This window comes from Phyllobates terribilis, unplaced genomic scaffold (assembly GCF_046119375.1).
Source record: "Phyllobates terribilis strain yellow unplaced genomic scaffold, ASM4611937v1 Scaffold_3__8_contigs__length_932513732, whole genome shotgun sequence".
Classification (NCBI taxonomy): Eukaryota; Metazoa; Chordata; class Amphibia; order Anura; family Dendrobatidae; genus Phyllobates; species Phyllobates terribilis.
In genome coordinates this window covers 719,600,839-719,614,988 of record NW_027362763.1, presented here as the reverse complement: position 1 = coordinate 719,614,988, position 14,150 = coordinate 719,600,839, and the positions used below count along the sequence as shown (strand labels likewise).

The window sequence follows — 14,150 nt, the reverse complement described above, 5'->3', positions numbered from 1 at the left end:
CTGCCAGGTTCCTCTGGCGGCAGCTTATCTGAAGCCAACAAAAGGATCAGCAGTCCGAAATTGGACATGCCAAGTCCTTGTCTCCCCTGACATCATCTGTTTGGATAATTAGACACTAGACTGTAAGATATCGGAGTGTTTAGTCTAAGCTGTATGGGGGCCTTAGGACATATAAATTAATTTACAAATTTACGTGTATATAATAATATTCTGCATTTATGTCAAATCCACTACACAGTACAGGTAACTCTGGGTCATTGACCTCTATACACAGAGTCTTATCATGTACGTGGATAATAAACCCTCTGCAAAAGTTACTGATAAGTTATTGCTTCTCTTATGCTCTTTATGATGCAGTTGGTAGGTCTGATGGCTATAAAAGGTGGGGCATATCGCTAGGGTTGTTCAAGAAATTGTGTTGTAGGTACCTGATCATTTCAGCTGTCATTGCATGCAATTAATTGTCATATTACATCCCAAATAAGCCTCTGTTCACATGTCCGATCGGACATTCTGTTTTAGGACCAGACAGATGGAATAAGTGCATCAATTCTGCAAAAGGAAGAGGAGGTGCTACATTATTATGGGGTCCGTCTGGGCTCTTTTTATTTAGAATGGGAAAAAAAAGACCACCTATCCATAAAACGGACATCAAGCTGCCCCCAATAATAATCCGTGGGCTGCTTTTGCAGAACTGATGCAACTAATCACTCATTTTGTCTGTCTGGTCCTAAAACAGAATAGACGACCGAAACGTCCCGACGGACATCTGGATACAGAATAACAATCCAGATCGCAATTATTCCCAAGCATTTACTACATGTAAGTGGTGCTTTGCTGAAATATCACGGGCAGCCAGAGTTTGGACGCTGATTCGAGCAAGCCTTGAAATAGACAGGATGACCTGATGTCTATTGCGGAGCGCAATAAATCTAATTACTTTTGTTATACTATAAAGCTGTAATCAGATGGGTAATTTGGCCAACAAAGTGAATGCTCTGCTGCTTCATTATAAGGCTTTCTATCATCCGCTGTATTGGGCGTTTCACGTGGATGGAAAAATTCTAAAGATCTGATTTCAAGAAAAAGGACGAATAATCAAAATATACAAAGAGAATAGAAAACTGGAGTGGGTGCTTGGAATTACAATCAAAGGGATGCAATTAAAACATTGCCTTTAAGCCCTTCTGAAAGGTGAAGTAATAGTAAGTCATATGGGTCCACATGTATGAAGCGGGCTCAGGACCTGAGTCCACCCCACACCATGGAGATGACGGCTGAGTTACACAGCCAACATCTGCCTGTAACAGCAGCGACTGGAGCGAGCTCTGAGTCCTGCTGTACAACCACTTGAATGGCGTGACTGCCGGTGTGCATGAACTGGCTCCCATTGCCTTCCTGCAACGTGATCATGGGGTGCCAATGGGTGGTCATGGTAGCCAGGGGCATGCTGAAGGTCCCCATGACTGCTAATTTAGTTCTCTGATTTAGTCCAGCCTGTGACTTCATAGGAGAACATCATTTTCACTATATGCTCAAAATTGTATTATTGCAGTATGTAGAACAAGTGATCAAACAACTGAAAGTTCAAGTTCCCTTAGTGAGCTAAAAAAGTAAAGTTAAAAACAAAGAAAAAGTTTCTAATAATCTATAATTTCTAATTCTACCCCTATTAAAAAAAATCATATTTGGCAACGCTGAGTCCGTAAGGATTCAAACAAAATATGCATTCATTTCCCTGTATGGTAAACTCCATAGAGAGAAAAAAAAAACAACAGAAAACAAAATATTAATATATTTGCTTTTTTACAAAATTCCAAATGTTTTTTTTCAACAATTTCGGTGTTGCAATTAACGGAGCTCCAACTCCATTACCTCTTGAGGAAAAGCTCTCTCATACGTCTTCTTCCACAGCTCCATGGGTGTTCGGGCGCTAACCTGTCTCAGGTCACCGTCAGAGGCCGGAGGGGTTCCTAGGGAAGATAAAAATATTGGTAAACTTAAGGGTTGCTCCACTATCTATGCAAAGGATAGGTCATCAAGATCAGATCAGTGGGGGTCCGACACCCAGCACCAGCAATTTCAGATCGGTGAGGGTCCGACAACCAAGCACAAGCAAAATTGAATCAGTGGGGGTCCGACACCAAGCACCAGTAATATTGGATCGGTAGGGGTCCAACACCAAGCACCAGTAATATCGGATTGGTGGGGGATAAGTCACCAAGCACTAGTAATATCGGATTAGTGGGGGTCCAACACCCTGCCATTTCCTGTGCCACCAGATTTTCGCAGTTGACTTTGAAAATTGTACATTCACATTGAAGGCATCAAAACTATGAATTAACACATGTGGAATTATATACTTAACAAAAAAGTGTGAAACAACTGAAAATATGTCTTATATTCTAGGTTCTTCAAAGTAGCCACCTTTTGCTTTGATGACTGCTTTGCACACTCTTGGCATTCTCTTGATGAGCTTCAAGAGGTAGTCACCGGAAATGGTTTTCACTTCACAGGTGTGCCCTGTCAGGTTTAATAAGTGGGATTTCTTGCCTTATAAATGGGGTTGGGACCATCAGTTGTGTTGTGCAGAAGTCTGGTGGATACACAGCTGATCGTCCTACTGAATAGACTGTTAGAATTTGTATTATGGCAAGAAAAAAGCAGCTAAGTAAAGAAAAACGAGTGCCCATCATTACTTTAAGAAATGAAGGTCAGTCAGTCCGAAAAATTGGGCAAACTTTGAAAGTGTCCCCAAGTGCAGTTGCAAAAACCATCAAGCGCTACAAAGAAACTGGCTCACATGAGGACCGCCCCAGGAAAGGAAGACCAAGAGTCACCTCTGCTTCTGAGGATAAGTTTATTCGAGTCACCAGCCTCAGAAATCGCAGGTTAACAGCAGCTCAGATTAGAGACCAGGTCAATGCCACACAGAGTTCTAGCAGCAGACACATCTCTTCAAGAACTGTTAAGAGGAGACTTTGTGCAGCAGGCCTTCATGGTAAAATAGCTGCTAGGAAACCACTGCTAATGACAGGCAACAAGCAGAAGAGATTTGTTTGGGTTAAAGAACACAAGGAATGGACATTAGACCAGTGGAAATCTGTGCTTTGGTCTGATGAGTCCAAATTTGAGATCTTTGGTACCAACCACCATGTCTTTGTGCGATGCAGAAAAGGTGAACGGATGGATTCTACATGCCTGGTTCCCACCGTGAAGCAAGAAGGAGGAGGTGTGATGGTGTGGGGGTGCTTTGCTGGTGACACTGTTGGGGATTTATTCAAAATTGAAGGCATACTGAACCAGCATGGCTACCACAGCATCTTGCAGCGGCATGCTATTCCATCCGGTTTGCGTTTAGTTGGACCATCATTTATTTTTCAACAGGACAATGACCCCAAACACACCTCCAGGCTGTGTAAGGGCTATTTGACCAAGAAGGAGAGTGATGGGGTGCTGCGCCAGGTGACCTGGCCTCCACAGTCACCAGACCTGAACCCAATCGAGATGGTTTGGGGTGAGCTGGACCGCAGAGTGAAGGCAAAAGGGCCAACAAGTGCTAAGCATCTCTGGGAACTCCTTCAAGATTGTTGGAAGACCATTTCCGGTGACTACCTCTTGAAGCTCATCAAGAGAATGCCAAGAGTGTGCAAAGCAGTCATCAAAGCAAAAGGTGGCTACTTTGAAGAACCTAGAATATAAGACATATTTTCAGTTGTTTCACACTTTTTTGTTAAGTATATAATTCCACATGTGGTAATTCATAGTTTTGATGCCTTCAGTGTGAATGTACAATTTTCATAGTCATGAAAATACATAAAAACCTTTAAATGAGAAGGTGTGTCCAAACTTTTGGTCTGTACTGTACATACACATATATATATATATATATATATATATATATATATACACACACACACACAATTTTTTTAGGGCAGAGAAGAAGGGTGGTTCAAATTTTTATGCATTTATTTTTTTTCTAGTATTTTTAAAAACGTTTTCTTTTCTTTTTATTTTTTTAGTTCCCTTAGGGCACTTGAATATGTGATTATCTGATCGATTGTTTGACATAACGGAATACTTATGAATTGCAATATATAGCGAAAATATCAGTCTCCTATGAAGCCCAGTTCTTGAAGCAAAAGGGGTTTTCAAGAGGCCCCTCACTGCCATGGCATCCCATCATCATCTCCTGTTAGCATCACAAGGGGGAAGGTGGAGGGCAATAGGTGCCCGAAATGTCACAAACTCATGGTGCTGTTAGAAATTTACTGCAGCATTTAAGGGGCTAATAACAGCGATGATCAGAGCTTCGCACACCCACACACGACATGAATTGTACGCACGCAGCGAATGTCAGTAAGGGGTTAAAATTATGTGAACTAGAGATTTCACCAAAAAGGATATTTTTGTGTACTCACCATAAAATCTCTTTCTCTTAGCCTCTAATTGGTGGACACAGGACCATGGGTGTTATGCTGCTGTCCACTAGGAGGCGACACTATGCATAATCTGAAAAAGATTAACCGTGGCTCCTCCTCTGCAGTATACAGCCCCGAACGGCATCAGCCTACTCCAGTTTTGTGTAAAAGCAGTAGGAGGAACGTAACATGGATCATGATCATGCCTATAAGAAGGCAACTATGTACGAGCTCAAAAAAACAATATGAGAACTCAACATAATAACGCCCCGGAACGGAACGGACGACAGGGTGGGTGCTGTGTCCCCCAATTAGAGGCTAAGAGAAAGAGATTTTACGGTGAGTACACAAAAATCTCTTTTACTCTGTCGCCTCATTGGGGGACACAGGACCGTGGGACGTCCCAAAGCAGTCCCTGGGTGGGAAGCAATGGACGAATATTGTGAAGACGGGCCCCTACAATTGGGGCACTGCTGCCTGCAGAACACGTCTGCCCAGGCTCGCGTCTGCTGAGGATTGGGTATGAACCCTGTAGTGTTTGGTAAATGTGTGTAGGCTAGTCCAGGCGGCTGCCTTACACACTTGTTGTGCCGAAGCCTGGTGCCGAATGGCCCAGGAGGCCCCTACCGCACGTGTAGAGTGTGCCGTAATACCTGCTGGAAGAGGAGAATTTTTGAGGTGGTAGGCCTCTTGTATGGTGGATTTGATCCACCTGGCAAGGGTAGCTTTGGAAGCTGGCAGACCCTTGCGGCCGCCTTCCAGAAGAAGGAAAAGAGAATCAGACTTCCGGTAGGGAGCAGTCCTAGACACATAGATACGCAATGCCCTGACAAGGTCAAGCGTATGCAGAGCCTTCTCCACTCTATGAACCGGGACCGGACAGAGGGATGGCAGTGAAATTTCCTCATTGAGGTGGAAGTTGGACACAACCTCCGGAAGGAAGGATGGGACCGTATGGAGAACTGCCTTGTCCTTGTAGAAAGCCAGGAAGGGCTGTCTGCAGGAGAGTGCTGTCAGTTCAGACACCCTGCGTAGCGATGTGATTGCCACCAGAAAAAACACTTTCCGGGATAGAAGGCGGAGTGGGACTTCCGTAAGGGATTCAAAGGGTGTTTCCTGCAATGCTGTCAGCACCAGGTTGAGGTCCCACGTTTCTAGTGGTCGTCTGTAGGGGGGAACCAATCGGGAAACCCCCTGAAGAAATGTCCTTACTTGTGGCTTGTTAGCAATGCACCTCTGAAAAAGCACTGAGAGAGCTGACACCTGGCTCTTAAGGGAGGCCAGGGACAGTCTGGCCTCCAGACCCGATTGGAGAAACCCAAGTACTCTGGAGAGGGAATAAGGGAATGGGGACTGGCCACGAGATTCGCACCAGGTAAAGAAGGCTTTCCAGGTACGGTAATAAATCTTAGCAGAGGTTGGCTTCCGTGCCCTAATCATGGTTCCAATGACGTCCGGCGAGAACCCTGACTGGGTTAGAACCCAGGTCTCAATGGCCACGCCGTCAAATTGAGGGCCCCTGAGTTCTGGTGGTAGAACGGGCCTTGTGACAGAAGATCCGGGCGGTCGGGGAGACGCCAGGGGACGTCTGTTGTGAGCTGTACGATGTCGTCTGGGCCAGTCCGATGCGATTAGGATGGTTGGAACTCCCTCTTGCTTGATCTTCCTCACCACTCTGGATATCAGGGGGAGAGGTGGAAAAATGTACAGGAGCTGGAACTGGGTCCAGTCCTGAACCAGGGCGCCCCCTCCTAACACCCGCGGGTCGTGAGTTCTGGCCATGAAGTTGGAGACCTTGGCATTGAAGTGGGATGCCATTAGGTCCACGTCCGGAGTCCCCCACCGATGGCAGATCTGTCGAAAAACTTCGGGATGGAGAGACCACTCTCCCGAGTCCATTCCTTGCCGGCTGAGGAAGTCTGCTTCCCAGTTGTCCACACCCGGAATGTGGACCGCAGAGAGAACCGAACCTGTGTTTTCCGCCCAGTGGAAAATGTGTGTCACTTCTCGCATCGCCTGGGCACTGCGGGTCCCCCCTTGGTGATTCACATATGCCACAGCCGTGGCATTGTCCGACTGTACTCTGATGTGAGAGGCTGCTAGTAAGTGATGGAAGGCTCTCAATGCCAGGAGGATGGCATGAATTTCCAAGATGTTGATGGGCATGTTCGCTTCCGCTGGGGACCACTTGCCCTGTGCTCTGTGGTGTAGGTGCACCGCACCCCAACCCGTCAGGCTCGCGTCGGTGGTCAGAACCTTCCACTGACCCGTGAGAAAGGATTTCCCCTTTGTTAGTGAGGTTGGCTTGAGCCATCAGTGCAGGGACCTCCTGGTTGACTACGTCAGCTGGAACTCCCTGTCGAGGGAAAAAGGGTTCCTGTCCCATGACTTGAGGATGGCTAGTTGGAGAGGCCTGAGGTGAAGCTGGGCAAATGGGACCGCTTCTATTGCCGCCACCATCCTGCCGAGGACTCTCATGGCAAACCGGAGAGATCGAGGGGGTTTGCTGAGGAGAGTGCGAACTCCTAGACGGAGAGGCAGTGCCTTGGGAAGGAGCACTAGACCCCTGAAGGTGTTGAATAGCATTTCCAGGAAGGTCAGAGACTGACTCGGGGTTGGTGATCACTTTTGTAGGTTGACTAACCAACCCAGGCGACTCAGAGTGTCGACTGTGATTGAGAAGCTGAGCTTGCAGTCCTTGAAGGTGGGAGCCTTGATAAGGAGATCGTCCAGGTATGGAACGACTACTATGCTTCTGGAGTGCAGGACGTCTATGGTGGCTGCCATGACTTTGGTAAACACTCTGGGAGCCGTGGTGAGTCCGAACGGAAGAGCCACGAACTGGTAGTGGTCCTGGTCGATTGCGAACCTGAGAAATCTCTGATGGCGGGTGCAATTGGTATATGCAGGTATGCGTCTTGTATGTCTATGGAGGAGGGAAATTCTCCCTTTTCCATGGACGCAATGATGGACCGAAGGGACTCCATGCGGAAGTGACGTACCCGTACATATTTGTTGAGCTGTTTTAGGTCCAGTATCAAAAGTCGGCCGCCTACAGGTGGGGTGACTTCTGGAGTTCGTGAGTCATGATGAGGAGGAAGTCTGAGATTTTCCTCCTTTGAACTTTGACTGGCCTGCTTTTGACTGCCAAGTCTTGTCCGACTTTTGCGTCGACCGTGAGTTGTCCCTGCGTAGGGAGCGGTTGCTATTTTGTGCTGGCCGCGAGACGGACCAGCCCGAAGAGTTAGAAAAGGATCGGAATCGAGTTTGGTTACGCTTCTTGTAAGTGCGTTTGGGTTTCAGTTGGGGGAGAAAGGTATTCTTACCCCCGGTGGCGTTGGATATCATCGTGTCCAACAGTTCACCAACAAGTCGACCACTGAGGTACGGGAGGTGCGTGAGGGACTTCTTTGAGGCTGCGTCTGCTTTCCATTCCCGCAGCCAGAGGATACGCTGAATCGTGATGGCGTTTGATGCTATCAGCGCTGCACCCCTTGCAGAATCCAGAGCTGCATGAAGCATGTAATCTGCTACAACTGCTATTTGAACCACTTGGTCCGACAGCTCAGGAGCAGATACTTGGAGGCCAGCTTGTAAATTTTGGGCCCAAGCCAGGATGGCCTTGGCAGCCCAAACTGAAGCGAACGCGGGAGCCAGGGAGGCCCCTGCGGCCTCGAAAATTGAGCGAGCCATGCGTTCTACCTGCCGGTCTGCTGTGTCCCTGAGGGTTGAGCTATCTGGCAGTGAAAGGAGTAACTGTGCTGCTAGCCTAGAGACTGGGGGATCCACTTCGGGTGGATCTGTCCATTCCTTGGTGGTCTCCTGTGGGAAGGGGTACCACGACTCCAGATATTTGCGATTGGTAAACTTCTCAGGCTGTGAGAACTGCTTTTTAAGGATCGACTTAAACTCTGGGTGGTCAAAGAAGACCTTAGGCGGCTTCAGAAGTCCTTCAAAGGAAATCTTGTGTTGTGGTGCCTCCGGGGGCGGATCAGAAATGTCCAGCACCCGATGGATGGACTAGATTACGTCCTCAACTAGCGCTGTATTGCTAGGGGGGATTGGGATCAGAGACCCTTCAGTTTCCTTGTCTGAGTCGGAATCACAGATGCCTTCCGAATCCTGTGTATCACTAAGGCATCTCCTGCTGGGTGAACCAGGGTGGAGGCCTTCTCTGGTCAGGGATCGCTGCAGAGAACTGCATTGTCTGTCCCTTGTAGGGGACTGTCTAGATGACCTGGAACTACGGTGTCTCTCCCTAGAAGGGGATGACCGTGTGCTATGGGATGACGCAGATGAACGTGACCTGTGGGTCCGCTTGCGTCCGGACCTAGATGTGGATGTGCCCGGGTCGTCATGTCCCTGAGTCGAGCCTTCCCTTTGCTGGGTAGCGTTCATAGCTGAGGCATGACTCTGCAGAGCCTGAAGGTTAGGTTATCTATAGACTACGTCATAGATTGCAACATCTGAGTGACCCATTCCGGCGTGGCATTAGACACCAAAACTTTGGCAGGGGCTTCTTGGGGCTCTGGCACAGTAGTCTGGATGCAATCCTGGCAGTGCGGGTACGTGCTGCCACTTGGGAGAGTATTGCTGCAGGCTGTGCAGAGTGCATAATAGCAGACCTGCCTGGTTCTCTTGGACCTTGAGCCCGGCATAGTGCACTGGGGTGGCTATGCAGAGGGGCCTACAGGGGTGGCTATGCAGAGGAGCCTGGACTCACAGCCGAGGAAGAACTCCAGCTGTGATCTTATCCCACCGGTGTGCACCTAGGTCCAGCGCCGAAGATCCACAGTCCTGTGCCCCCCGGAGACTGGCTGGTCTTCCCTTATCCTGCAGCAGATAATGGCCGCTGGAGTAAAGTTAAGAAAGAAGGGGGGCGGAGAGCTGAAAAGGGCGGCAGAACTGTGTGAAATCGCGCCCTTTCAGTCTCGATAAGCCCCCTCTATGACACTGTAGAGTGTCATATTTGTCATCCAGTGGGTGGGCCGGGGAGAGGAGGTGGCGGCTTCTGCTAGGCCGAAGCCGCGGCCTAAATTAGATGCCTGATGCCCAAAGGGACTGCAGGCCGGCTCGGAAGTCCGGGAGGGGGCCGGATCTGAACCGGACCCCCTCGGATTTAAAGGCAGGATAGCGGTGAGGTATAAGCGGAAGGGGGGGGCCCAGTGAAGAGTCCCCTTGAGGCACCGTAGAGCAGGTGCTGCCGCAGAAACAGGGCGCAGGGAGGCCTGTGCCTCTGTTGTGTTCTGCCTGCGCTCCCCCGGCCCCGACAGGAGCCCGCAGCAGGGCTGGGGTCCCTGGATTCAGCCGTAGTGTGCTGGCTGCTGGGAGCTGCTACCTGTACAGGCCCTACCTGAGGCGTTTCAACCTATTACCCCCAGGGGGGGATTAGGGAGGTGCAGTTGTCACCATCAGGGGGCTATATCCTCGCCTCGACCTCAACCCAGAAACCAAAAGGAATTGGGAAAGGAGGAGGGTCTCGACTTCGAACCAGCACCCGAGGGGCTGGGGAAGGAGCGACATGGGGAATAGCCATCTCAACTTCAACCGTGCACCCCATAATAAGGGGCTGAGGAAGGAGCCATGCCGGGAGTCTCGCAGTAGACTCACTTTTCTTCATCTGTAATCCCGTCGGTGAAAACAGAGTAAAAGTTTTAGGTGTGCCTCCTATGCGACACTAAGCAAAAACTGGAGAAGGCTGATGCCATCCAGGGGTGTATACTGCAGAGGAGGAGCCACGGTTAATCTTTTTCAGATTATGCATAGTGTCGCCTCCTAGTGGACAGCAGCATAACACCCATGGTCCTGTGTCCCCCAATGAGGCGACAGAGTAACTAAGGATTTAAGAATGAAAAACATCTTACCAATCTGACTTAAGGAATCTGATCCGGCGGGAATGATGAGCGGCTTGTTGTGATCCACAGACACGACCTTGCTGCAAGTTATAAAGGAGCAGATGGAGTCACAATGTGATGCAATTAATGTAATTTATTAATGATTTATAAATTTGGTGGCAAATTATAAACCTAATATGTATGAGACTAATTGTACATACAGAAACGCGTTACTATTGCAACTACCCCACCACCACCAGCAATAATATCTGACCATCATGGACTGTCCAGATGGGACGACCCCGGATTGTAAGTTATCCTCATTCATAGGGGGGAGAATAATGCACTGATTGCTGGGGGTCTGGTCAACGATCCTGAGAACGGGGTGCAGAAAAGTCTAGTCTGAATGTAGCAGATGTCGAGCATGCGCATCACCATACCTCTCGTTCTCTATTTGATGGCCGGAGACAGCCAGGTGCTGTACAGTTATCTCTGGCAGTCTCATGGAGAATAAACAGTACGGAGGTGCACATGCCAGACCTCCGCTCCTTTCCCTTCTTGAGTTCGGGGTGGGTCCCACCGATCAGTAAGTTACCATGACCTAACCTATTAATAAGGGATCACTTATAATCCTTAAAGCACATATCCCTCTAGATGCTACACAACGATGAACCCTGTATAACATAGGGCTGGGTAATAAAGTTATATATCTCTACATTAGTATGTCACTTACCTCTTGTCTTGTCCAAATGCTAAATGATTTACAAATGACCGTAAGATGTTTTTATGAGATTCGGCCTTACTAGTGAACTGTAAAAAAAGAACAAAGATAAAGCCTCAATATTGGAGTCTAGAGAAAAAAAAGTCCTGGAACAGCGATGACATGAAGGCCTCATGCACATGATGGTACTGAACATACATGTGTATGGAGCAGGGATAAGGCAGCCGTATTAGAAAGTTTCATGAGGCCACTATTGTACCTGCATCTGATCATATACTGTGCAAATTGAAGAATATGAAAAAAAAAAGGATCCTGCTCTATGGGCCCGATCCATCATTGTATTACTGTCAATTTTTTGACGTGAATGTCTCTCAATTAGTGACTTTTTGATTAGCAAAACCAAAGAAATGAACTGGAGTATAAGTTGGTATATGTGCAATGTGTAGGAGCATGTTCACACTGGCCATTAAACAGACAAAACTTAGAAAGAAAATGAACATATACCCTGCTGTAAGTAAAAAGTAATAGGGTACTTAGTAAATACTATTTTTGATCACAAAAAGAGTAAAAGCCATCCCACCACGACAAGGTGAACCCAGTCGGGACAGTCCTAACCTCTAACACTAAAATCCTACCATGTGTCAAAGTGATTAGAGACAAATTAATCAAATGATTTGCTCCTTTTTTCAAGTTGCCTTTTGTGGTTTAGTTAGTTTTCTGATTATTACACCAATACACATCTTCCAGATGTTTTAGACTGATTCATGAAATCTGACTTTTTTAAAAAGTTGCAAAAATTGGTGTAACTTTTACTCCCGTTCCCCCTGAAGTGATTTTACATACAGCAGCTATTCTGGTGGCTCCAAAAGACTCCTCAATATGTTGTGAGATCCTCAACAAACACAGGAAGATGTGATTAAAAAAAGGTTTATTCCCCAAATAGTAAGCTATTCCCTATCAACAGGATAGGGAATAACTGACTGTTTGCTGGGGGGTCTGACTGTAAGGACGACCCCCCCAAGCAATCCCAAGAACGAGGCTTTGGATCCCTGGAATCGGGCTCTGCAGATAAAGCACTATTTTAGGAATAAGCCTTCCAGTTTCCATATAATCTGGTCATGCAAGTACATAATAAATATACAGTAATGAGTATTTGAGAAGGATTTGAAGAGTTACTGCTAAAAAAAAGTCAGTGTGAACACAACCTAACTTACACTGAGTTTTTGAAGGAAAAACTCGGCAAATCTTCCTCATAATCTCAAATCTCTATGTTTTGAGGATTTTTAAGTTTTAACATAGCCATGAAGCATGTTATGAATTGCTTCATGTGTACAAGATCAGAACCACCATCAGCACATGAGTGCGGCACCAGAAACACCATTAGTTCATGAATGCAGCACCACACCCACCATCAGTACCTGAATGCAGCACCAGAACCACTGTCAGTACATAAATGCAGTGCCAGAACCACCATCATTAAATTAATTCAGAACCAGAACCACAGCCAGTACATAAATGCAGCGCCAGAACCACTGTCAGTACATACATGCAGCACAAGAACCACCGTAAGTACATGAATGCAGAACTAGTGCGTTGGGGCCAGAACTGACACATGCTGCTCTCTCCTGGCTATGTTACAAATGTACAAGATGAGAATAAACCTTATTATTATGGACTATTATGGACATCAACAGGATGCTTGTTGGGAATTGTCCTCCAATTGTTCTGCGTTATTTGATTCGCCATCTTGGAATTGAATTTCCCAATATCTGCAACAACAGGATAGGGGATAACTTACTGATCGCTGGGGGTCTGACTGTTGAGACGACGCCCCAGCAATCCAGAGAACGAGGCTTTGGATCCCTGGAATCGGGTTCTGCAGATAAACTACTATTTTAGGAATAACCCTTCCAGTTTCCACATAATCTGGCCGTGCACTGTATATAAGGACACTCTGTAGTGTTATTTCCTGAAGCTAAAACCTTTTATAAGTGATTGTAAATTTCCTATTTCATCTTTTTTTATCGAGAACTTGCATAATAAATCATTAAGGTTTTATAATGTGATCTGTGTCTATAAAGAATCAACCTAATGTTAAAATCTTAGGGTATATACCAACCAGTAGTGATGCTCCGAAGTAATGGGATAGAAATCGGAGAGTTTTACTTATTATTTTTCTTTTTTCAGACTCAAAATCCTGAAATCAATGAAACAAAAAGTTTAGTGACCAATTAATAGTAATTGAAATAAAACCCTCAATATAAATGATGGCTTCACAGAATCAGTCAGGAAAATGGGCCATCGTACAGCAGTGCGGACCACTGACTGGAATAGATGCCACGTACGGGTACGTGCACATGTTAGGTATTTCTGCACCATTTCTGCATCTCTTGGCAGGAAAAACAGTGTGTAAACTTGGAGTGTTTTTGGTGCAGATTTTTCCCCACTCATTAGTATGGGTGAAATCTGCACCAAAAACGCAGTTAGATTGACATGCTGCAAATATAAATCTTTACCAAATCTACAAGTCAAAAATAAGCAATATGTGCACGAAACTTCAGGATTCTCATTCACTTTGCTGGCATCAAGAAACCCTTCAGTTTTTTTTTTATAAATCTGTGCAGGAAAAAAAGCAACATGTGCACAGATACTAATACTACAGTTTCCCTGGAGTGGCTGTTAATTGGAAAAGTTTAGCTGGACAAGGACCACTCAGTACTTTAAAGATATTTGCCAGGACTGTCTGAGCCAGAAAGGCGGCAATGTGGGCCATTTGTCTGTGGCATCAGCTGTTTAAAGAAGTTGTCCACTACTATAGAACATGCCCCCATCCATGTAAATGGTGTAAATAAGATTTTTAGCAAATACCTTGCACTGTCAATCTTCCCTGTGAGCGGCGCTATAGCTGGCAGCTCACAGGCATCACGTGACCCCTGGCTGCAGCCGGCGCTGACATCCGCTGATGTCACATCAAGTTCTGGCTGCAGCCGGGCGTGACATAGTGCTGCACTTTAAAAGCCGCTGGGGACAAGCCTCTAACCGCCCGCTGCCAGTGAGGGAGAGGGCGGGGAGAAGCCAAAGGGGACCCGCCTGTGTGTATAGGGAAAGACCTGTCACTCAAGGGGAGCGGGCGGGGAGAAGCCAACGGGGACCTGCCTGTGTGTATAGGGAAAG

At 46.9% G+C, this 14,150-nt stretch overlaps 1 protein-coding gene across 1 annotated transcript in view; it reads right to left on the bottom strand.

Annotated features, from left to right (window-relative positions):
- DYNC2LI1 (dynein cytoplasmic 2 light intermediate chain 1) overlaps positions 1–14,150 on the bottom strand; it is a 53,283-nt gene that overhangs the window by 14,179 nt on the left and 24,954 nt on the right. The window contains exons 8-11 of the mRNA XM_073673313.1: positions 13,096–13,173; positions 10,989–11,065; positions 10,286–10,356; positions 1,876–1,973 (exon numbers count right to left, since the gene is read on the bottom strand). Coding sequence (XP_073529414.1) covers positions 1,876–1,973; positions 10,286–10,356; positions 10,989–11,065; positions 13,096–13,173 — 324 coding nt within the window. The remainder of the gene's footprint in view (positions 1–1,875; positions 1,974–10,285; positions 10,357–10,988; positions 11,066–13,095; positions 13,174–14,150) is intronic.